This window comes from Ammospiza caudacuta, chromosome Z, assembly GCF_027887145.1.
Source record: "Ammospiza caudacuta isolate bAmmCau1 chromosome Z, bAmmCau1.pri, whole genome shotgun sequence".
Lineage (NCBI taxonomy): Eukaryota > Metazoa > Chordata > Aves > Passeriformes > Passerellidae > Ammospiza > Ammospiza caudacuta.
In genome coordinates, this window is record NC_080632.1 from 37283125 (window position 1) to 37308534 (window position 25410).

The 25410-nt window shown below is 38.7% G+C and overlaps 1 protein-coding gene across 4 annotated transcripts in view; it reads left to right on the plus strand.

Annotated features, from left to right (window-relative positions):
• The first annotated feature begins 687 nt into the window (after positions 1-687).
• NFIB (nuclear factor I B) overlaps positions 688-25410 on the plus strand; it is a 163275-nt gene continuing 138552 nt past the window's right edge. For all 4 annotated transcript variants that reach the window (XM_058824501.1, XM_058824502.1, XM_058824503.1 and 1 more), the window contains exons 1-2: positions 688-901; positions 6932-7463. In XM_058824501.1, the coding sequence (XP_058680484.1) occupies positions 872-901; positions 6932-7463 (562 nt within the window). In that variant the 5' untranslated portion in view covers positions 688-871. The remainder of the gene's footprint in view (positions 902-6931; positions 7464-25410) is intronic.

Here is a 25410-nt window from a genome sequence, read left to right on the forward strand (position 1 = left end):
GCAGAGTCAGGGGCGGGGTAGTGGAGGGACACTCACGGACACGTTGAGAGCAAATCGGGTGGGAGCGCCGGGGAGAGATTTATCGTTTGAATTTCCAGGAGATCATTTTTATTACGGTGGCCGTTTGGAAGGCAGTCTCTCACCGCTGCCCGCAGAGAGGACGGGCGGGCGAGCAGAGGCTGCCGGAGGAGCCCGCAGGCCGCGCCGCCCGCCCTGCCCGCCCGAGCGCGCCCCCGCCTCGGCGCGGCCCCGCGGCACGGTCCCGACCGCCCGGCGAAGTTTCGCTTGCCGTCGCTGTTCGGGAGCCGCTTGCTCCGCTCCGGGCTGTAACCTTGAACTTTCGAAAGCGTGGTGACAGTGTCGTGTTTTTACGGCAGCACCACCAACTTCTGAAGAAAGAAAAAACACAGCTCCCCGCCCCCCACCCCCCCCAAAAAAAAAAGGAAAAAAAAAAAAAAAAAGAAAAAGGATAAAAAAAAGCCAAACAAAAAATTCCTCCCGCCCACCCCCACACCCTCCCCCCCCCACACCCTCCCCCCCCACCCCGAGTCCTTCCCCCCTCATCTGCAAAACAACCAGCAGCAGCAGCAGCAGCAAAAGCAAGACTCCTGCGCCGCCGACTACAAGAGGGTTAAAAGTGTAGATTGGATTTCACCCCGGGAAATCTAGCACACGGAGTGAACTTGAATCTTTGGCTATTTAAGGAGGACTGGGGTTTGTTGTGAAGTTGTGGTGATCCAGAGCAGAGCCCCGTCCTCATTGATTTCATCTTCCTTGAGTCTCAGATGACTGTAAAATGAATAGATGAAATTATTCCTTTTTGAGGCTTTTCTTAGGGGCTCTCCGGGCAGCGTGTTCTCAAAGCGAAGTCATGATGTATTCTCCAATCTGTCTCACTCAGGTATAGACGCTTTTATTTAATTTATTTGTTAATTTGTTTATTTTCACGTGTTTGCTGGGATTTAAAAAAAAAAAAATTATGTGTGTGGGTTATTAATGAGTCATTGCTAGTAGTTGTAACGGGTTAAAGCACAGTCGTAACTGTTTGTCAGATCCAAACTCCTCTCTCAGGAGGGAATATTAAAGAATAAACTGTACCACGCCATTGTTTTGGGGAGATCCATTCCAAGTGTCACCCGTATACAAATACTGTTAATTGTTGGTGCATAAGAAGTCAAAGGTTAACAAACTGGAAATGAGCATAATTATGCTAAAAAACCGTGTTTGAGAAGTATTGATTTGATTGGAATCAAACGATTTGCACTCTTTTCATCTCGCCTGTTTACACACAGCCTAATGAAAAGGTTTGAAAGGAAAAGTGTTTTTTTTGACAAAACACGACCACTGGCCGGCGCGAAGTAATCCCGTCTTATTCTTAATTAATAATATGCAGGCTGCCAACAATGAGGGAGATGTGAGCGGGGATGACCAAGCTGTGCAGCGTTTTCTCGCTCGGTTATACAAGGCCACGTCGTTTTCCCCCTCCCCGTTGAAGTGCGGTGCCGGCGGAGGAGCGTGCCCTCTCCCCAGCACGGGGAGAGACCGACCCTTTTCTGAGCGCCGCGCTTGCGGCCGCTTCTCGGTGTCGAGCGGCGGCTGTCAGCGGCACGGGCGGCGGGAGGGCAGCGGCGGCCGGCGCGGCGCGGCGCGGCGCGGAGCGGAGCGGGGCGCGGAGGGCGGGGGGCAGCCCGAGCGGTGTCCGCGCCGCGGCAAAGCGCGCATTTTGAAGCCTGAGGGGTTTCGGGAGCGTGTCTGGGGAGTTCTCCGGGCGCCCCTGGAGCGTCCTCGGCCGGTGTACGGTATCGGCGAGCGAGCGCTGGGGCACCGGAGCCTTTTTCGGACGGTAAACCCTGTCTGCAAAGCTCGGGGATAGTTTTCAGCTTTCGTGAAAGTCTGTCTTAGGAGGATGTGATGTAAACTGATTAAGCGATAACTGCTTGCTTCTGCATTGGTGCAACAAACAGCTAAAGAAGCAGAAAATGTGCGAAAGTAATGTCTGCTGCAAGGCTGCTACGGAGAGGCCAACGATGCACTTACAGTTGCACCGTGAATAAATAAGTGTGATTTAAGTTATTCCGCAGTTACAAACCATTGTAATTCGAAAGGACTAAAGTATTCATAAATTGTGATTGAAGATGGAAACAATGATAAGGGTTATTCAGTGATTGGACACAGTCCTGCAGTTTTTTGGCTGACACATTTTTTATTGTTTATATTTTGTTTGGCATCTAAGTGTGATTGACTTAGATATGGATATTTTCAGTAAGTAAACGTGAGCTGCAGTGGAAGAAAGATGGAAAAAAGTGTTATTGAGATATTTCTTTTTCAAAAGAGAAACATAGGAAGCATTTTGTGTAACAGAGACGCACATGCTTGCAGGTACACACATAGAAATAACTACTTAGTGTGGAATCTGTGGTTAGCAAAATTAATTCTGTGGAGGCTGTCCACCGTGTGGAATTATTGATGGGCAATAAGACCTCTGCATCAGAATATAAACCTGACAGTACAAGAAAGCAGTTTTTGCATTTGAGACACAGGTTTTCGCAACCACCTCTTTTACAGCGGTATTTCATGATCTTGTTTCCTTCTCTAATGTTTTTTTAAAAATTATTTTTTCTGTTTGGACTCATTGATGTAATAGATTTCCTCATTCTTTACAAATTTGTATTAAAATACTGCACTCAGGTATATAAAAAATGCTACATTGTACTTCTACTGCCATTAATCCAAGAAAGCAGTTTCTGGCTTTTGCACATTGATACTTTCTCCATAACATTTTACAACCATGCTCTACCACGTGCCATGCAGGAACAGTTCACATTTGGTAATACATACATGTAACACAGTTGCAACTAATTGATTTTAGTTTGGAATCTTTTTCTACCTGCTTGGAATGATAAGACAAGTTTAGAAATGATATTTTTTCTCTATATAAATTAAAATTACACCAGTAATGATAACTTAAACCTGGTATTCTTCATTTGTTTAAGGCAAAAGATTGATTCATTTCACGTGGAGTAGCAACTGCATTAAAGCATTACTGCCACAATTGTACTCTCTATTGTATTCTCTGTCTCTAGGACTCTTGCAATGCTCATCGACTGTGGTAGTATAGGTTCAGAAGAAAATATTTTGGTGAAAGTAAACAGAGAACACCTGTTTGGATGGAACTACTTATGAAAGTGGTAGTTCAGTTTGTGCCGAGACAGCGCGGAAGCATACAAGTCTAAAATCCAAAGTACAGCTTTAAGACAAACCTTGTCAATTTGAGTGTTACACATCACACTTAAAATAAAAGTTTAGTGAGTGAAAATAAGTCCAAGGTAGAAGAAAACTTACCAAATGCCATTTAATTTTGCGGGCCCCCTTCCTCGGTTTCCCACATACCTCTTTCTCTATGTTTTGGAATGACTGGAAACTGGATTTATCTCTCTTGCTGAGGCATGAATAGGATGCAGTTTACTGCATGCCTTTTAGTGCTTGCTCTCTTGTGATATTTTTGCCGTGGTTTATTATGTCACAGTAGTCCAAAATCTCAGAATATGTAGTGTTTTCTTTTGCGCCTATATGTTTCACTAGGCATGAGAAAATCCGTGCAGGGAAGTTGAATAGACGAAGTTTTCTGTATAAAATTTCCCTACTTCTGCCCAGTGCATTTACTGCACAGTCCTCAATTTGAGCTTTCTGGGCTGATACAAAGTTTAAAAGTGAAAGATAGGAGAAGAGCACTGCATATCCTCTTTATCTTTTCAATAAAGAAAACTTGGCCTACCTATTGTCATTAGATGGCTGCTATTTTTTCCTTTCTTTACCAGGAACATAGATGTTGTACAGTAACTTCCATTTTAATTTAAATTGCCAGTGCACAATGGTTCACCTTAGCTATTTGATATTGCATTTGAAAATCTTGCCTTTATAAATTGCTTCATTGCAAGAGCAACTGTGGCACATGAGCAAGTGCCACATAAAAATAAAAAATAATTTACTATTGTCTATATGAATATTAAAGAGAAAAAAAAAGTCTGTTGATATCTTTTTAGGAGATTTGGTGGAGAATGTGTGTGATTAATTGCAAATGTCCATTTAGGATCATTTTTATGGGCACTTCCCCATGTCAAGTAGTAGTTTCATTTGAAAATGCACAAAGAATAGCTCAAAAAATCTGATAAAATTGCTTTCAAACAGAATGTTCTTTGCTGTGTTTCTTCTCAACAGTTTTCACGTATATGTATGTCTTTACGACTTAACAATACTGTGAAAGAAAAACCTGAATACAGTTTTTAAAAGGTTGGCATTTCTGATGGGCATATTTTTGTGGGTTTTTTCCTCCCTATTTTTGAAAAGGAAACATTCAGGTACTACAGACTGGAATTTAATCAGTGAAATTCTCTATAAAATTTTCAGAGATATAAAGTGCTATAGTTTAATATTGTTAATGCTATATGCATTACCTCAAGGCATAGTCAATCTGAAATAATTTATTAATTTATGGTGATCTTCTTCAAAATTAAAACCAGATGTGCAATAATTTACTAATGTAGAATACGTCCATGTTTATTTTATTGCCATTTTAAGTTATAAATGCCAAAGTCTGTTTAGATGTAGGAGAAATCATTGTATTGAGGCAAAAATTAATTTCTCCCAAAGCTGTTCAGCCACCTGCCTTCACCCCACCTTTAGCCCCAGCTGTTAGAATTTTCAAAATATGTAGTAAATCTGTTTTATTCAGCCTAAAATGAATTGCGAGGACTTAACACAGTATGGTTGTTATGCTTCCACTAATTAAAAAAAAAAATTCAATACTTCAATTAAGATGACTTCTGTAGGAGAAAAAGTAAACTTTCTTTAGTAGTTATAATTGAAAGGTAAAAAAGCATGGCATCAGAAAGCATATGAAGATAGGGAAGTCTTATCATGGGCTGTGGTTGCTCAGAGCAGTACTGCCTTCCCACACAAAGAACAGATTGTGGTTTAACTCTTTCCACGGCCTAGTTTTATGTACCAGTATAGTAACAGAATTGTTCAAATCTCTGCTGGAAACTACTAATCAGTTTAATTGTTGCCTTTGTAGGTCTTTGACAAGCATCATACTGTAATGAAATTGTTTATGTCCTGAAGTATCTTCCTATATTGCCTCTCTGTTCTTTTTTTCCTTTACCCCCCCCCCCTTTGCTTAATTTTTTTTTTTCCTATGAAGACAACATGATCATAGGTAAACTGCTTGTAACTTTTCTGTTGTTTTCTGTTTGATTTGAGGATGGTTAGAGAGGTAACTAGATCTAGTGGGTTTTGCAACATTCAGGAAATTTTGAAGTTTGTTTGAAATTCAAAGATTTAAATATGGAATTCTTTGCCTGAAGCTTCTGCAATGGCAGTCTGCACTCTATAATTGAGACCATTAGTTATACTTTCATCATTTTTACCTAATGGAGTTAATCAGCCTATTGATTAAACATAATTCATTCCTTGTCTAGCAGCGTAACTAAAATAGTAGTTTGTTAATTGTATTCTTGAATATAATTGCATAAAAAAGGTTCGGTTTTAGTTTGATTGCACTGTGCCACTAAGTATGATGAGCAATCTGCATGGTATTTAAAACTAAATATTCCTACACACAGGAAGAAGGACACCTCCCCTAGGGTCTCCCTTTCAACCCAAAATATAGTAATGTTTGATAAGCAGATTGCAGTGTTTTAAACAGCAGACTTGTTAATGGAAAATAAGTTTTTGGAGAAGGTCTATTTAGATATTAACATGGATGTGTAGGATGGTACTTTAAGCAGACAAATGAAATTAATTTAATTGCTATAGGATGTGCCTGTAGACAACAACTAAGCATTACCTCCTTAATGCAATCCATATTGCTGCTAGGCAGAAGATAAGAACTTGCAGGTGAAGCCAGACAACAGAAAGGGTTATTTTGAAACTGTAAATAAATGGCATGGTTTTCACAAAAGCAGCATTGGACCAGTGGTGGACTCATAATGTCTCTTTGCCACAGCATGTAGAAACACAAAGAATGCAAACTTTGTGCCAAGTTGCCATTTTTCATTGTACACCTCAGATTGATTTTTAAGGGGTTTAGAATAATTGCCACACTCATGTGATCAGTTAGCAAATTAACTGACTCTGTGGGGCTTCAAAATTCACATTGGAACTGCTGGAAGGACATAAATGTAATTTTTCTTCTCACCTTCATAAAGTCTTAATTTTACAGAGCTTGGGGGTGGTGGGAGGGAAGCGAGAAGAGCTGCAAGTACAGAAGCTTCTGTTCAGGATTTGTATATGACATGTGTCTTTTGCCTGCTTTTCCTTACTGTATACTGGTTTCTCTAGTTACCACCACTGGAATGGTGCTGTTTCAGTGCTGGAATGTTGGACGTTTGATAAGAAAATGGATCAAGTTTAATGGCGCATGCTCTTTGTGCCACCAGCAGTCTCTTGCTGAGAGCATGCTCCAAAAGCGGGAACTGTGTGGCATTACACTGAGCATGTATATGCTTTGTGTTTCTGTGCCACAGAGAAGAGAAATGAACTGTGGCATTTGCCTCAGCCTTCTGAACATTTCTGCTCAGATTTTTTAAAACCGTGCAGTGTCCTCTTTGTGCAATGGTACTTTTCTTGATGTTAGCTGTTCAAATATTTAAATGTTAGGAACAAAACATCTTGGTAGCATCTCTTAAATTATGTTGTCTCTGCAGAGTTGTGGGATGAAGCGAGGGGAGGAGTACAAAATAAAATTTTCACATAGTTCTTTCAAAGAATGAAATATGAAATTTGTGTAAATTTTATGTGTTTATTCTCTTCATCTCGTATTCACTTAAAGATTTTCAAAAATGTTTCTTGATGGTGCTTTGGTTATGAGAACTTGCTGACTTTGAGTTTTCTTGTTCTCTTCTTCTTTTTTTTCCTTCACTTCTTTCCACAGGATGAATTTCACCCGTTCATTGAGGCACTTCTTCCACATGTGCGTGCAATTGCCTATACTTGGTTCAATCTTCAGGCTCGAAAACGCAAGTACTTTAAAAAACATGAGAAACGAATGTCAAAGGATGAGGAAAGAGCAGTCAAGGATGAGCTACTTAGTGAAAAGCCTGAAATTAAACAGAAGTGGGCATCCAGGCTCCTGGCCAAGCTGCGCAAAGATATTCGCCAAGAGTTCCGGGAGGATTTTGTGCTCACAGTTACTGGGAAGAAGCACCCATGCTGTGTATTGTCCAATCCTGACCAGAAGGGCAAGATTAGGAGAATCGATTGCCTGCGACAGGCTGACAAAGTCTGGCGTCTGGATCTAGTCATGGTGATCCTGTTCAAAGGCATCCCCTTGGAAAGTACGGATGGAGAACGTCTCATGAAATCCCCCCATTGCACAAATCCAGCACTTTGCGTCCAGCCACATCACATAACAGTATCAGTCAAGGAGCTTGATTTGTTTTTGGCATACTACGTGCAGGAGCAAGGTAGGAAGCAGACTGTCATGTTTCTATGTTAGTATGTCAGACTCTGACTCCAAGCAGCCCTGTTTCCCCTGTGGGCTGGCTTCCAGTGAAACATTGTTCTGTGGTCCATAGATGGAGTGTGGCTACATATCCATTTGTAAATCAGCCTATATACATATGTACTTAAACACACACAAATTCCTGCAGACCTGTATGACATGCATATTTGACATGCGTGCCTCTTTCACGAGCGAGAGAGACATGTACCAAGGCAGTACTTTCATTCCACTGAAGTTGCCTTTTATTTATTGTGAAAAAGTGCGACTTCAGAAAACATTATTGTTTTCAAATTGGGTTTCTAAAGAAAAACAAAACAAAACCCCCCACCCCAGTACTGTTAAGAATAGATGCAGGTATATGCAATTGCACAGTCACAATAAATACTACAAATATTTATTATTGTCTTTGTTGTTATAATTAATCAAGAAGCAGTCCTTAAACTGATCACGTTGAAGAGCAATTGTAGACTTTCTCATGCCTATAAAACAAAGCTTGAAAATACTTTATCACGGCAGTATTTCATATAAATGCCAAATAGAATCAGAATTGCAGCACACAATATGTAATGTTTTATTCATATTTTACATCAGTAGCTCATCTTATCTTTGAGCTTTAAAACATAGATCCAGGTCGTAATATTTTGAGAAATTTTTATGAAGAGTATATTTTCATAATCACACTCATATACTTTTATTTGGCAGGTAATGGAAATGTGGAAAATTGCAGGAGCTCTATGGAAAAGCTTCTTAAACTTAGTATTACAGAATGAAAATAAAAACAGGGCTTCTGATAATCATGTGTTAGGGGAAAAACCTACTAGCCATATTTCATATATTGGATATTCAATAACAATACCCATAGGCAGGTTCCCTAAAATTGTAAATGGCTGTAAGCAGATAAAGGTGTTGGTTTGTTTTTTTCTTTCTTTTTTTTTTCTCTGATTGTAAGTCTTCTGAAGTACTTTTTCTCTTTAGGGTCATTTTGGTTCTTTCTGATAATGATACTGTCTTCTAAGTGTCTTTGTAATGCTGGCTGATCAGCAGTAATAATGCATTTCTTTTTTAGCCACAGATCTCAACTAGGGAAAGTTGGACCATCTGCAGATGGTGGGCCATTTCACAACTTGGCCTGGTAGTAGGTAGAAATGGCCTGCAGAAGGGCAGATGGCAGGCTGTTATCTGATGCTTGGTAAATAACTATGGGATTTAACTGGAAAACAAATTGAATTGATTTTGTTAGCAACAAAAAGTAAAATTGCATGGCTTCATTTGGTGTATACTCGTTTTTTAAGAGGAGATCTGCAAAATGAAATATTTTGTTTTAAGTAATTGTCTTTTAGCATTTACTCATGCAAGTGAAGAACTGTTTTTGTGAATGTATGTATTATTTGCTGTGAAAAAAATATTGGCTTCTCCCCCCACTCCCGCACTCCCCTAGTATTTTTTGGTTTTTTTTTTTTTTTTTTTTTTTTTTTTTTGTCTCTCCACAGCAGTAGACACGTTTAGGTATTTTTTAGGTATTTTACAGTGACTTTAAGTAGTTGCGGAGTCTGGTAAATCTGATCCCAAATAATATAGGAAGAAAGATTTCTTTGACAACATTAAACAAAATAGCTTAATTACAAGTAATTTTTACCTTTACATTCCTTTTGTAGAAAAAAAAAATCAAATTATATTATGAATGCATATAGCGTAAGTCATAACTTACTGATTAATTCTATGGATTTACCTGTCTCTAAAAGTCAAAACTACAAAGGGAGGCAAAACAGTTTAAGTACCTCTTGAGCTAAAGAAGCTGGGGTCAGAGTACTCTTAACACATTGTTGACTTATAAGTTGTTGAAAGGCAGTAACTTGAAGTGGGAGAAGGAATTGCAGGGCATAGCTGATTTTGTTGATTTAAAAGTATTGAGAATATAAGTTTGTTTAAAACACTTTTGTCTAATTGGAAATGAGGAAGTTAAGCATGTTGTAATATTATAACTTTCAGTTACACAGCGCTACTTTGAGAATATACTGAAAATGAAGCTGGCTTATTTCTATTTCCAAGTCACTCATAGAAGACCCTTTTGTTTATTGCTAACTGCATGTCTTTTGTATTTTGCTGCTTTACATTAAGTCTTCCATTAACATCTGTTGGCTCTCTTCTTGAAAAAGTCATATTAAGTTGTCTATGTAATTTTTTTTCCATTTTATCAAACTTTGATTCTCTATATTCATTGAAATCAGGTTAATTGTGGCACTTTTTAGGGTACTTGATTAAGAGTGCCAGGCTCTGTGAAAGATATGCGTGAAGTCAACCAAAAATGTTGCATTATACCTATGGCGTTTTGCTTTTTATTTATCTTTCAGAACATATAAACGCCTAATAGCACCATGTAACAGCTAAGTGGACACATAAAAAAATTAAATCACTGAACAAAATATGAAGAAGGAATTAGCACACAAAATGAAAAAAGGGCCAAAAAGTTTGCTTTTTTTGTTGCTTTAAAATAAAAGATTAGGGGAAAAAAGAGGAGGAAGGATAGTTCGAGTGCCAGTGATGGTTGCCAGTGGCACCAGGATTGGCATCAGACCTTCTTTGTTTAGCCTAGGATGTCTGTGATTTGTTGGTTGGCATCCGCATTGCAGTGCAGAGTAATGTTACAATATATTGACAATTTCCAGATCTAGAAGTGTCAATAATGTTTTCAGTTCTTAACAAAAAGAGCTTCTACTTCCATGTCTGTCTTGAAAGAAGAAATAAGGACTGATCTATGAAGTCCTATCATTGATGAACTTCATCAGATGCTACTTTTCGCTCATCTCAAATTCAGCATCTTTTTTCCCCCTATTCATTTTATGCTATCCTCTTAAAAGAAAAAAAAGAAAAAAAGAAGATTGACATAGGTTGCAATGCTGCTCCTTTGACTGAAAAGGAGGAAGAAAATGGGAAGTATACATTGTGATCAATGTTTAACATGAAAATAACTATTAATCACAAGGGGCTTCTATGGGGCTCTGCGAGTTGTGTGTATCAGGGGGGTGCATGTGTCCCACACAGATTGTTTATAAAACCCCAACTTGAAAATGGTGTGAACATTGTTTCTATGAACAGAATTGTCCTTTTTTTTTTTTCCTGTGAGCATCAGAGAGTGTCTATCATTTAGTATGAAATGCATTTCAGTCCATAAAATCATTTGATGGTATTTAATTCAGCGCAGCGCTTATGCTGTGTTCCCGTTGCTACAAGAACCGCCATTTTGTTTGTCGAGTGCCAGGAGAGGGGAAAAAAAGGCAGACAATGTGCTTGATGCCAATAATGGTTGCCAGTGGCACCGAGGTTGGCATCAGACCCTCTTTGTCTAGTTGCTGAATGCCTTTGATTCGTTGGTTGGCATCCGCATTGCAGTGGGCACATTGGAAAGTTTTTGACAATCAGTGAATGAAAGCTGCAGTACTTGTTTGCTGCAACAGAACCAAGATAATATAAATCTCTCCTTGAGATGGACATTTTACTTACTCTTACAGTGACTAATTAAAAAAAAAAAAATAGAAATTGCCTTATTTTTTTCCAAAACTTAAAATACCTATAGCAATGTACCTTGTCTGCATAATTCTAATTCCCTCTTCATCTCCACTACTTTTTTTTGCAGCATGAATAAAATGCAAACTTGATGTTAGGTAATTCAGCATATACTGAATGAAGCATAGTACACCTTGGTAGTTTAAGAGTTTAAACAACTGAAACAGTGCTACATGTAAATGTTAAGATTTTTAAGTATTTTTAGTGCATGTGTCTCTCAGAGTACATTTATCTGAACAGTCATGTTACTGTTTAAACTCTCCTTTGTCCTCATGTAAGGGTGATATAACTGGGGGAGCCCACGTTCCCAGTTGTTAATAAAGTCTGGAGTCAAAGGAGGAGAGGCTCTTTTAAAAGAGTGGAGAAGAAAATAGGTGCAGATGTCCTTAGTCCCGTAGTGTTCAGGCACTCTTGTTTTTTAACTTCTTACACCATCAAGATGCTACCACAGCTCCAGCTGTGCAACTTTGTTATCAGGAAATTGGCAAAAAGAATAAATCATTTCTCTTGGAAGTTTCCTAGATAGTTAACATTAATATTGCTTTCCGGTTAACTGCTATTATCTCGTTAATTAATAAGAAGGATTACCAGCTCTACCCAAAGGGCTGCGCAGAAGGAAGCCTGGGCTATGCGAGTCCCTGAGTTGCTAGACTGTGTCCTGTCTCTTGAGGATTGGAAGGGGGGGTACTGGGCCGGGGAAGAAAACAGAAAAAAGCAAGAGAAAGCTTAGAGAGCAGCGAGGGCACTGGCCGGCCAAGGGGAGAATTTTGTATGCAGGGCTCTCGTGCTGAGCTGGCCCTGTGCGGGGAGGTTGGCAGTGCCCTGCTGCGCTGCAGGTGCCATGCCCTGCTGGGGGAACGTGGGAGGGGGCACGGGCACACCCCGGTGTGGTGCCCACGCTCCTGAAGAGCGCACTTGCAGATAACCTCAGCTGGGTCCAGGGCGCTGCCGCCGCATCAAGCTGAAATGCTTCTGCCCTGAGCTTAATGCCAGCAAACTGGCAATCTCCAGCCAAGTGGGGATATCGCTTTCCCAATTCAGACAGTCCTGGCAACACGTGTGTCTTGTCTTACTTGGAAAACATGCCCTCTTCCAGAAGGAATTGTAATTATTTTTTTAATGAGATATGTCTGAATTGCAGGAGTGGGTGGGTTTATCAATGGCTTAATCTTTTTAAAAGCTTTTTTGAATTTTGTCAATTTATGTCTATAGGGAGCTCAAATTTTGAAAAAGGTTTGCATAGTAGTTTCACATTACATTTGAGTTTTCATTCTGTAAGCTGAGAAAATTTATTGTGTAGTCATTCTGTTAATATTTTAAAATGATAATGAAATTGGTTTTTGTTAGGTTGCTGTGACTACATGAATTTTCCACTTAAAAATCCCACTCAAAATAATGTTTTTAGCAGTTCCTGGTTAAGTCATATTATGGTTATATGCCTAAATACCACGCCACCCAGATGAGGGTTCTAGATCTAGATTTTGGATGAGGGTTCGCATTTTTTTGTGTGCACTGATGATCCCACATACAATTAATAAAAAAGCAATGAGCTTAGATGAATCAACCATTTGCTGATTGTTTCTACTTCATTTAATCTTAATGATTTGCCTCCTTCTGAATACTTTACCTGGGAACACGCAGTAGAACATTTTACCTGTTTTGCAGAAGGACATATCAAAGTGCGAGGTGATTTGTTGGGAGTTTACAGAGCAAATGATGAGTTACAGCAGGAACAGCAGGAAATAGAGCTTATTACTGCCTGTACCTACAGGCTTCTGTATGCTCCAGGACTTTGTTTCTAGCACAGTGAAATGGTGTGTGATCCCCTGCTCTAAATCTCAATTTTGAATCAGAAAGCCAGTACAGAACCAAAAGTATGAGTTTATATATTGTCTGCCCTAATACGAGAAGAGCTTTTAGTAGTTTAAAAATCTCATAGGGAATAGTCAACCTTTTAAAAACTGAATCACTCTGGACAATTCCAGTCTGTTGAGGCGTGAAGAGAACGCAAATTTAAAAAAACTTTTTTGTGTCAACTGAAAAAGACTCTGTTATTATTATTTTCTAGTTTTCTAAAGTAAAATTTTGGATAACTATTTCGTTGTTGACTGTCTCTATTGTATTGAAAATTATGGGCAAGAAAGACATTTGCCATTAGGAAATGGAGGTTAATCCAGTCTATATATGGATGTAATAATATTTCTTAATTTATTATTATAGTTTTTTTGTTTATGAAGATCTAGGATACTGAAACATTTTGAAAGGCCACTTACCAATTTTCATTTTTTCAGAACATTGATTGTGTGAACTAGCATTCAGATAGTAGGTTTTCAGAATTCAAAATGTTTAATTTTTTCTTTTTAATTTAAAAAAGCTTTCTTAAGAGCAGGAATGTGGGTCAGGAAAAAGAAAAGGAAAATTTCCACTATTTAGCACTATTTAGTGCTAAATTATTTACTGTTAATAGGAATTACATTTATGTGCATTTCAAGAAGGAACATTTACCTAATTCTGATTTTTCTTACCTGATACACTAATTTTCACAGGGTTAATAACATAAATTGTGTTTAAGATAAAAGAAACTTAAGTTTAAATAAATTCTGTTCAGGTACTTGAAAACATAGAGGTCATTGTTAATTTATGAGCGACATTTAGTTCAAAACAAGAAGCGATAAAGTAAAGAATGGAAACTGAATCAGAAAATTCTTGCATTGTGGTAGTTTCAGATGGAATACTGTAAACAAAAAGGATTATTCTAAACTATATACAAGAGTACTTATTAATAAAGGAAATATCTCAATTTAAAGCAGGATTTTATGTTTTACATTTCTTAAATGTTCATGCATATTTGAATTCACTCTAACTGTGAAAACTTCATTAAGATAATTGAACACTAACTGCCACTGCAGGTTGGAATTTAAAATTAATTGCATGAGGTTGCTGTCAAGTCCACTTCCTTATCTAGCTTTCTTTTTTTTCCCCTGTGTTTCCTCCTTCTCCTCTTCCCTGCTGCCAGTGTAGTAGCATAGACAGGTCAAGGACAGGTGGCCCTCGGAAATGGTGGTCCACAATGCCAAACACTGTAACTCAAGAGGTTTCCTGAAGTGCTACTTTCCAGTCTCACCAGCAAGGTGAAATGTTTCTTTGATGTAATTGCTGGGACTAAGATGGTTTTCAGATCAAGTTAAATGGCTGTGTTAACTGAATAGGATTGCTCCTTCCACTGCGGGGTGAAGAAGGCTCCTTATGAGGAGCTGCTTTACAGATTTACAGATTTACAGTGATTGTGAAAAGGGAAGGAAGTCTCTGATACTATTCAGTTTGTTTGACAGATGTCAAACAAGATGTCATTAATTATAGGGAGGTTTCATGATTTTACTCTGTATCTCTCTTTAATTTTTGTAATTTTAAACTCTGTTTAGAAGTTTTTGCTAAAACCATGGCTCAGGGCATTGAAACCTGGATTAGAAGAGGTTTGAAAGTCTCAGAACTAGGAAAAGGGAAGTAAATCTCAGATTATTAGCTCTGTCTTAGAGAAAGCCGAGTTCATTTTGGTGTGTCTATTGTACTGTCTTTTAGCAGTGAGCTGTGTGTGAACCTGGAAGCATTCTTCTAGCACAGTTGTTTATATTTCCCCCCCATCATCTTTTTATTGACAAAAAGTTTACTTGTGCTCTCCCCACCAGTTCTTCTCTGAGGGGGATTCTTTCCTTTTCTGAAGTATATTGTGCTTTTTAAATTTTAAATAAGCTTATTTCTTTAGCTGCTTCTTGGGAACATCAACATTTTAATGTGACTTTTATCCTAGTCCCATCCTGCCAAGTCCCATCTCTGCCCTGTCCCCAAAAAGAGTGGTGGGAGATGGGCACTTCAGATGGGCACTTGGTGTTTGGGGGCATTTTCAGAAACAGCTGATAGTCTAAATTTTGTTTATCAATCATAGTGTTTAGAATGTTTTTAGATTACCTGAGGACCAGAGCTTTTGCCTACATGCGTTATGACTCTTGTGTGTTATGTTCCACTTTATATGAGACCCCTCTTCAAGGCAGAAAGGTGACTTAAAATTATGGGGACCTTGGAGTAATTTTAACCTTAATTTGTTCCTAACTGCATTTGGTGTTTGGAATTTTTAAATGACATGTATGTTTGTTTGTTTTTACCCCAAGAAATACTATTGAAATAAGGAGAAGTTACTGTGATGAGGAAGGGTGTGAAAGCTTAGCTGAATCCCCTTCAATCATTGTGTTCTTTTTTCTCAGTGAAACCTTGCACTTTTTTATTAAGTAACTGCACAATCTCCAGAGTAGAAGGGACATGTCAAGTTTTCCAGTGTCCTTCCATAAAGGCACTTTCACTAAAGACATTTCAGTGGCTTTAAGTAGGCTTTTTATTTCCCCTCTGAATAAAATACATATGGAAATTGATCAAAACTGTTCCCATTTTCTTCCTCAGAAAGTGAACAGGAAAGCCAAATGCAAAAAATGAACAGGTAGTGAACTCTCAGAAACTTGGTGTGGTTGTTGAGAAATTAGGGAAAAAATTCTGTGATTGTTTGTCGGAGACAAATGGTGTGCACACGTAAGTATATTCTATATTGTTTGGAATTATTTAACAATTGATAATTATAAGTATCCATCTTTTGAACATATTGTTTACCTATTTGACTTCCTGATCTCCAAGCAATATTAACCTGAGTTACTACACGTTTTTTCATAAAGGATCAATTCAAACAACTGAAAGATGGTTATCTATTTGTCTTAAAACTAGCATTGTATTTTAATTTCCAGTCAATTTTCTTGCCATATTCCTCATATTCCACAAGCTGTCTTCTGAGGTGTCATAAAATTTGCATATTTTTCTTTAAAATAGAAACAAAACAATATGCATGTAATTCAGTAATTACAAACTCTATGCCTTTAGAAATTGAATGAAATAAAATAGTATATAATTTTGCTTGTGAATTGCATTGGGCTAAAATGCCAAACCATTTTCAGCCTTTTTTGTGAAGTAGCTAACAGGGAAATGTTTAGAAGATTATTACGGATGTGCATTGTGTCTGAGAGATAGCAAATATACTTACTGCAGCATCAACTTTCCATTGCCTGAGTAATGCCATTGAAAATTATCCCAGACTTTTTGAAGGGATAACTCCACTCCAGTGTCCCTGATTTAAAAGTGTGAAAATTTCTCCTGACCAAGACAACTTACTCTGACATCTGCAGTTTCTAGATGGATTACCTTAAATTTGTTATGCCATGTTAAAAGATGTGTTTTACGAGGCTGGCCTCAGCTCCTGGCCTTAGTGTCAAGAACCTGGCTATGTGATGCAATACATCTTGTTAGGTTTAATTGACCAAAGCTGATTTGTTAAAACAATTCATTTGTGCTGTAACTCATGCCCACGCCAAGTTGCTACCTGAATCCCTTGACCTTGGTTTGTCTGGGTCATGAAATGGCTGTGAACTGCTTGACCTCTCCATTGTTCAATGGCCATGCCACTTCCTCCACTTCTTTGTGGTGCTTGCTGACAAGAAGACCTCGGCCCTGAATTTACACCCCAGTGGGTTTTCAGTGTCCCTCCAGAGCATCTGTATCCTCCTTTGGAAGTCCTTTGGTGATGTCACCACCTATTGTCTGCTGACAGTGAGGGGGACAAATTGACAGCCCTTCATAGTAGAAGAGGTAGTGAGGGAATTTCTGGGAGCTGGAGGAAAACTCCATCCCCTCTCAGACTGCTGTGCATTCCTGTTGTGCTGGGGTGCATGGGGTCACTACTTTTTTCAAGGGGAAACACCATTAGTCTTGGTCAATTCCATTTCACTGTGAGCTTTGTATGAGTGGGATGTGCTGGGAAGAATGTTCTGCTTTGAAAGTATTTTGTGATGAAAATCTAATGAGTATGCACAGTATTTCAATTTTTAGGACTCAAGAGTGATTAAAATAGATTTTTGGCGTAAAATGGAGGAGTGTTTCCTGTCAATGTCATAAGTGGCTATTGATTTCTTTAATACCAAAGCATCAATTTCTAATGACCTAACTTGTATTTAAAAGCAGTCATGGTTTCTAAAGCAGAGGACTTTAAACACTATGCTTGATGCAGTATCTAATCTTAGTAAAAGGGAGAAAGAACAATCTTTATATGACTTCTGTAAAAAAAAAAAAGTAGAATACATTATTTCTAGTGGAAGCTACTTGTCCCTAAAAATTATTCTTGGTGGGGGGCAGTCATTGGATGCTTAGCCTGACAGGCCGCCTACTGTCAGTACCTCAGATGCTAATGTCAGCTTCTTGATGTAGACTTTGTGCTTCCCATAATTACCAACAATTTGACTGCTGGCACAGTTTATTTTGTAGAAATGAGTATTACATCTAATTATGTGCCGCATTGTGACACTGTTTTAAGGAAGTAGAGCCTTTCAAAATCAGTGGCTGGATCTGTCAAAAAACTGTGGCTAAGTTAAGAAAGGTTATAGACTAGTACTGATACCATTATAAAGCAAGTAAATTTGTATTCCTGTGGTCATCAGATAATTGGTATGCTCTTTTTTTAACTCCTTAGCCTTAGACTTAGCTCATATGAATGGATTTTTTCAATTGAGTTGGCATAGTTTAAACCCCATATTCTTCCACAGCACTGTGCACTGACTTTCACAGCACATGAGCAGGTTTGTATTTCTGCAGTACAACTGATTTCTTTGTAAACTTATTCTTTTTTGCTTCTTGAAAAAGAAATCAGATGGTATGTTTACATACAGCATTCCTGTGCACTTGTATATGTTGAAACATTTTTTTCTGTGTGAAACTCTGCAAGCTAGGTGTGTTTTCTAATTGCAGTTACATAGTTCCTCTGAAGGAAGAGGGTGGGAATGCTGGTGTAAGATGAACTTGAATGTTGTGGCTGTGATGACAACGTAAAGTATGACTCAATGTTTAGTTGCAAGGACTTAAAAGTCCTTGTCCCTGGTCCCCAACCCTGCCATTGTCTCACCGGGTGACTGCAGGCAAGTTAATTAATATCTCTGTGTGTCTGGACCCGGGGAGAGAGAAAACCTCTTGCTTCAGTGTTGGCCCAGCGAGGATTGTGATAAAAACTGAGATAAGTACTGGTTAAAAAGTCACTGTATTCCTGCAAGCAAAACCCATGTGCTGGTGCCCAGCCCCCAAGAGGGCTCTGTATCATAAAGAAATGTTGTACCCAGTTTTCTCATGCCCAGACAGAAGGAACTTGCCCCAGCAGGGAGGGCCGGCACGGAGCATTCCTTGCCTCTGAGCCCTGCGGTGGTAGTGCTCCGCAGGAGAGGCGTTGGGCGAAACCCCGCAGCAGGGCTGGCCCTCACAGGGGAGCGGGGCGCTGGGAGCAGCGCTCCTCTGTCACCCTGCTTCCGTCAGGGCAGGGCTGGCCCTTGGGATGGCACCTGGCACAGACAGCTCGCTGAGTTTCCCTGGCCTGTGACCGTGAAGCAAAAATATACCCCAGACAGAAAGGTCTGAATACTGAAGTTCCTGCACCGTGGTCCCATGCTCAGGATGGATGGTCAGGAATTTGGCGAGGTGTGAGATGAAACCCACCATGAAGCTAATCTAACAGTGTACCTATTATCTGGAACATGCTGGCCATCCTGTTTCATCTCCCAGGCTTGGAGAAGTCTGATTTGTGAGGCAGCTAATGGGCACAACATTGGTCTGTAGGGGCTTAGTCCAGGATTGAGTCTTGGAGGGCGGCTGAGCTTTCCCTGAAGCCCCAAATGATGGTAGTGAAACGCTCCTAAGTAACTAGTAGCCTGTGTTTTTTGGACCCAGTAAGCCATCTACTTTTACTCCTTCAGTCACTGCTTTCCTTGTTCCTTCCTTTACGATGATATTTTAGGTTTGGTAACGAGCTAGCCATACTGACACCTACAAAATTACTGTGTCTGCTTCTCAGAGTGGGAAGTGGCAATAGTTTTCAAAAATTAAGTGTGTCCATGCATTTTTCCAGCTGATACTGAAGCAGTGCAGTTTACAGCAAAACAAGGGTTAACATAAAAACTTATTCTATTGTTTAACTTCCAGTTAAAGAATAACCAGCTTGTGCAGAAAAGAGAATTGAAAAATTGATTAGCCCTTTGGATTCAGACATAGAATTTAAAGGATATCAGGTTGTGATTTTGCCATATATACATTCATAGGTGAGTTTATGGCCTGCAGTTCAGTGACTTGTGGAGGCTTTTGTTGTAGGAGCCACAGCCTTAGGTGGTTTTATTAAACCTAAGGGAACGTGTTTTAAAGCTATGTATAATTACTTTAACTGGCTTAATGGCTGCCTTTTTTTTTTTTTTAGTTAAGAAAACATATCAAATTGTTACTTAGAGCATAAAATTGTTTTTTTGCACTTTATAGTGAGGAGTTCTGGTGTATTTTAAAACATATGCTGATCTTGCTTTACCATACACAAATCAGTGTGTGTATGTAGATCCTCCTGGCTATTCATACATTTTTCCACTATATTGTGGATATAACTTGAATGTTCTGGGACAAGAATTGTAGTTGTCCTGTAGTGATTTCTGTTCTATTTACAACTTCCAAATAAAGGAAAAGCTGCTTATAGTAAAATGAGGATCACTGGTCTTTCAGTAATTAAATAGACTTGTTATACTGCATTAATCCTTTTTGGAACATTTGGAATGGCTTCTTAGCACTCACAAACACAGCATTAGGGCCAGCAATTAATCTGTTGTTTGTCCTTCAATATTTGTGTGACATAAAGAATGTGCATTCAAAAATGTAATTCAGGTTCAGAATAAGGATTGTCATAGAGTCAAATACTTATATTGATCATTCAGTAGTGTGAACCAAGTCCTAGAATGAAGTTGCAATAATTGTTGGTAGGACTCACACACTACTAATTGCATACAACTGAAAGAACTAGTGATGTTTTTCAATGCTGTCTAGTTTTGGTTGCTCTATGTACATGAGGAAAAAAGTCTGAATTATTTGGAGGTAGCTAGAAACTTTCTAGTTTTCTGATTAGCCTTCCTTATAGGTAGGTCAAGAAGTAAAGCCACAACATTTCATCAGTTATGAATATGCTCAAGAAAAAAATTCAGGATCTTTCTAATGATGAGGAGTTTAAAAAACAGTGTTTTTTAAATCAGGGACAGGTTTAGGGAGCATCTACTAAAATGACATACCAGGGTTCAGTGGTCCTGATACAGGAGTAAAATTTCTTCCTTTTCTGAGCTTTGACTTCTCAAACAATGAGCAACTAAAATCACACAAACTTTCTCTCAGATTTTTGCAGTCTTTAAATTGATTTTCTGGACAAAGTCTGCTTAGTCTCTGATCAGAAGGCCAGTGTTGTGTTAAAGTCCTTGCTGTTCTTCGTTGTTCAGCTGTAATTGACCTGAAGCACGGTATAGAGCTTAAGCTTCTGAGACTAGGTTAAATCAGCAGAAGGGTCTTATGTTCCTCTGGTATATAGTCTTAGAACACATTATCCTATTCCAGTAAGATAAAAGTGTTTTAAATATAGTCCAGCCAGTTTGACCTTGTCAGAATTCAAGTTCATATTATTGGTAACTTGGGCTTGCTGACATGTTTCACAGTAGGATGAGCATAAACACAGATCTCCCTATTCCATCTGGTGAGGAACCTAGAGAGAGTGCTATACATAGATTTTTTTCTTAAATTCCATGTTACAGTAGAATGAGATTCCGTCTTCTCTGTGCTTATGACACTTCTCTTGCCATTGATGGGCACCCTTGTCAGAGACCAAAAAGTGCAGTTGAGACACTATGAAGTGGCAGTAGTAGTGGATAATGCCCTGGAAACAGGTGTCAAAATGAACGGAACAGAATTTAGTGATTAATGTACACATGTTACAAAAGTTCCAAAAAGACTCTACAGTTTTTAAATTTGATTCTGCCAAAGTTTGCCTATGCGTTATAAAAACACAGTGATAACCAGAAACATCATGCTGAGGTCTGAGGAAGCTCATGTGGGTCCTGAAAGCAGCAAAATTGCATTCATCTGGCATCTTCATGTGCTTTCATATAAACTGCTCCTCTGGGTTCCCTACAGGATGATGTCAATCTACTCTGGAAAAATTTGCCCATTGGAGTAACCACAGATTAATTTGAACTTGTCTCTGTTATATGTGTGTTTTATTTTCCAATAATAATAATAATAATATATGCATATGACTGTGTCTGTCATGAGGTGTTTGATATGTAGTTTCCAGTCTGAGTACCTGCTGTTTGGTACACATCCTTGTCATTATGCATTTTATTGACAAAAGTGCCTTTGGTTTTTGTTGATGATTTCTCTGTCTCTGGTAACACATGGCCTCTTTGAAAGTGGCACATGGAATCCTAGAGTCACTTAAGTTGGAAAAGACCTCTAAAATCATTAAATCCAACTAGGAAACTAGCAATGCCAAGTTCACCACTAATCCCTGTGTGCTACATCTACTCCTCTTTTCACTGCCTCCAGGGATAGCAGGTCAACTGCTCCCCTAGGCAGCCTGTTCCAGTACTTGAAACCTCTTTTGGTAATCAATTTATATCCTAATAATCAATTTAAACCTCCCCTGGTGGTTCTTGAGGCCATTTCCTCTTGCCCTGTGTCCTGTTACTTGGGAGAAGAGGCTGACAACCACTGGCTACAATCTCCTTTCAGATCGTTACAGAGAGAGCACCAAAGTCTCCTCTCAGGAGGAGACTCTCCTTTTTACTTCCAGGCTAAAGAATGCCAACTCACTCAACTGCTCCTCATGGAAGTTTTTCTCTAGACCTTTTGCAACCTCTTTTGCCCTTTTCCTTGATTTGCTTCAGCACCTCAAAGTATTTGCCATAGTAGCCCAAAACTGAACACAGGATTCAAGGTGAGGCCCCACCAGTGCCATGGTGACATATTTCTCATTGCCTGAGGGGCAGACAGCTGAGTGGCAGAGTAACTGCTTCTCTGGACATCCTTGGTGATGAATAAATATGCCAGCATTTCCTATCTTCACAGAGTGTTTTCACAGACAGTTCACACTCATCAGCCTTTTTGGATTCTGTCACTATTTGAGTGCTAAGTGGCTCTGAGTTGTTTGTGCCTCCTTGCCAATGAAAAACTGCAGCAGTAACCCAACTCCTGCCACAACTTGTGTGGATGTGGGGAATGGGTGAGGTGAGGGAAGAGAGAGGGTGTGGGGCTAGGGAGGAGCGGGCAGGGGCTGCATGAGGACAACCCCAGAGTGTGTGTGAGTAGGGGGTGCTGGAAGATGCCATCTTTATTGCCAACAGCACCAGTTTTGCAACCCCTGAACTAGACAGGTCTGTTGATTTCTGAATAGTAATCTTTCTTCTTCTGTCTCCTTAGTAACCCAAAGTTACTTCATACAGAATGTTTGTACCTCTGCATTTTAATGCTGGAAGAAGAAAGTATACATATGGAATATCGTGTTCTCTTTAGGAACAATGAGAAAAACAAAGAAAGGAAAAAAGAGTCTCTGATTGATCTTCCTCCCCTTCCTCACAGTTGTAAATTTGAGAGACATTCTTCTTGTATTTTGTAGGTTAATATGGATCTCATCTGATCTCTTTGAATCTTATTTGGTTGTTTTACAGTAATTCAGTACTAATGCTGAATTCATCTTGCAAGGACTGTGTTCAGATTCATACTTCTTCTGTAAAGGATGTTCTTTAAAGGCCTGTTCAGAAGCTATTCTGGTGCATTGAGTTCCCAGGCAACAAAACTAGAACACGTATGACTGAAGTACTGCAGACTCCCTAGACTGTAAACCTAATCCTGCAAATCCCTATTTACATAAATCCCACTGATTTCAAAGGGCCTGCACATGAGAAAGCAGGTTTTACAGGATCAGGCCATTCTTCCTAGGGACCAACATCTGTTGCACCAACTGTGATAATCTCATGACTGTTAAAGAAAACTCTGAGGAAACATTTTATCTGGACTAAAAGAAAACAGCAAAATAGTAACACTGTTATCTGTTGCTATAAAGTGGATTATTACCAAGAGCAACTCTCATTATATTCTGTGTCTCTCTTCCTTTCTTACATATTTTTATTTACTCTAGGAAAAATGCTATATCTGGCTATGCATGGTTGCTGCTGTCCCACACCCATGTTGTATGAAGTTTGTGAACCAGATTGCAGATGTTCAGATATGCTTAGATACTGAAAGAGGCTTTTGGCACATAGGTTAAAGACTATCATTGTGTTTTACAGTTTTGGAACCAGAGAAATAAATGCCTTCAGTAAAATTTTTAGGTCCTTTGGGTCTTGCAGTTCAAGGCTGTGCTGCTTTGGCTGAATTAACTGAAGTATAACAGTCAAAGAGTTCACTGGGCATTCGCTGTGGAAGCACAGATGGTCAATAGGTAATACTGCAAGCAACTAAAAAAGAACAGCAAAAAGCGGTTATGAGCAAAGTCCAGTTCCTTTACTTTCCTTTAATAACTTTCCTTGGGCTGTGCAGCTGAAGATAGGGACAAGTATCATTCGTTGTCCCTTGCAGCACAGAGGTTCTAATAAAATAGATGTAGAAAAGAAGCGCAAAATATCTGGGCCGGTCAGTTGGGCCATTATGTGTCAGGGTTAAAGATCTGAAGTTCAAAAGCCAAGGGAGTCTCTATCAATAATGAAGTACATGCTCAATAGTTCTAGCACTTTATCCGTGCTTTGGATTCCCTGCACTTAAAATTTATGGTCAGTCTGCGCATGACAAGGACAATGGCCTGGGATTTCCATGAGCCATGTAATAGACAATAAGCTACTGTTACTCATTTCATGGGATCAGTGGGAAAAAAGGAGTAAGATTTCAAATATGCCTACTGTGCTAGGTTGCTGTCAGCAACTGCAGGGTGGGTGGACCAGAGGCATGTTATTCCTCTGTATAGTTGCAAATTCTTGCAAAATTTCCTGCTAAAGTATAATCTAATGATTATACTTTTACCTCTGTAAAATGAATAAATAGTGTTCAAAGTCTAATAGGCAAGGCTTGAGGGACCTGTATTTAACAGATGTGCAAAAACTAGAATATAAATAAAATTTCTGTGCAGTTCAGAAAGTAACATGTTCTAAGGTGGTGCTTTTATTCATAAGCTGTAACTTTACAGCATCTTTTTGTCTCCTTATCTTTTCTGATTATTATGAGTCAAGTTTCCTTCAGTGTGCAAGATTCATAATTAAGCATACTTTTCATTAGGGGAAAAAAGTTTACTATAGGTTTTTCTACTATGTCACCTGTATTTCTGCACTGTGGTTACCACAATTCCTCCTTCCCTGTCATAGACCTGTTATTTTCCCTCATGTTTTTTAGGAAATGATTAGGAGTTATACTCTTAATTATTTTTAATGTGAGTTTAAATGTACCAGTTTACTTAGAAGTAACTGCTTTTGAGAAGCAAACAATATGCTTTAGGGAGTATTTTCTAGATTTTAAATTGAGCTCTGTGAAAGATCAGACCTATGCTAAATATGCAACATAAATCTATTATACTATGCTTAAAAAAGCAGAATGGAGATGAACGTCAACCAAAATTACAAAATATTTACTTCAGGGAACAAGTCTTGAGACTGAGAGAAAAACAATTTACACATTTGTTTTCATATATACTAATAGGAAATTATTTTAGAAAAAAAAGGCAAGCAAAATCGCTAGAAAGTTCGTTTATATTATGAAAATATCAAGCAAACACTTATATTCATTTTCTGTATTGAGATATTGTCATCTTCATTTGCTAGTGGTAATCAGTTAAATTAACAGAAAATTTTTTTCTTCTTTTTTGGAACTATGCAGAATTAGCATTTTCAAAATAGTAAGTGTATAAGATCAAGCTTACTGAAATACAATTGTGCACTCTATTTAATTTGCCTCCCCTGTCTCAACTCCCAAGAAATGTAAGTTCTTTAGTGTCAGAATTTGTCTTTTGTTTGTGTAAGGGTAAATATAAAAAAATGTAACAAACATTTTAAAATTTTAAATAGGACTTTGTTCTTGTTTGAGATTTTTTCTGATATTTGAAATCAATCCTCATTTAAATCAATCCTGCCAGAATTTGACAATACATTACAGAAGATTGTGACTGCATGGGAAGAAAGTAGAACTGACTCTGAACAAGAAGGAAGCCAATCAGTTAGTTTTGAATAGTTCATTGTTTATTTTCAGAAGACTACTTGTAACAAGTGGTTCCTTGTCTCATTCTCCATAGTTTTCTATATTTCTTTCTCGTATCTCAGGAGAAATAACATTCTTCTTCATCAGAACCAATGTACCCTGTTAAGTCATTAAGATAACAGGATCTCCTATCATTCTGCTAAGTTATGGGGCTCTTGCTGAAGGTGAACACCTTTGGAAGG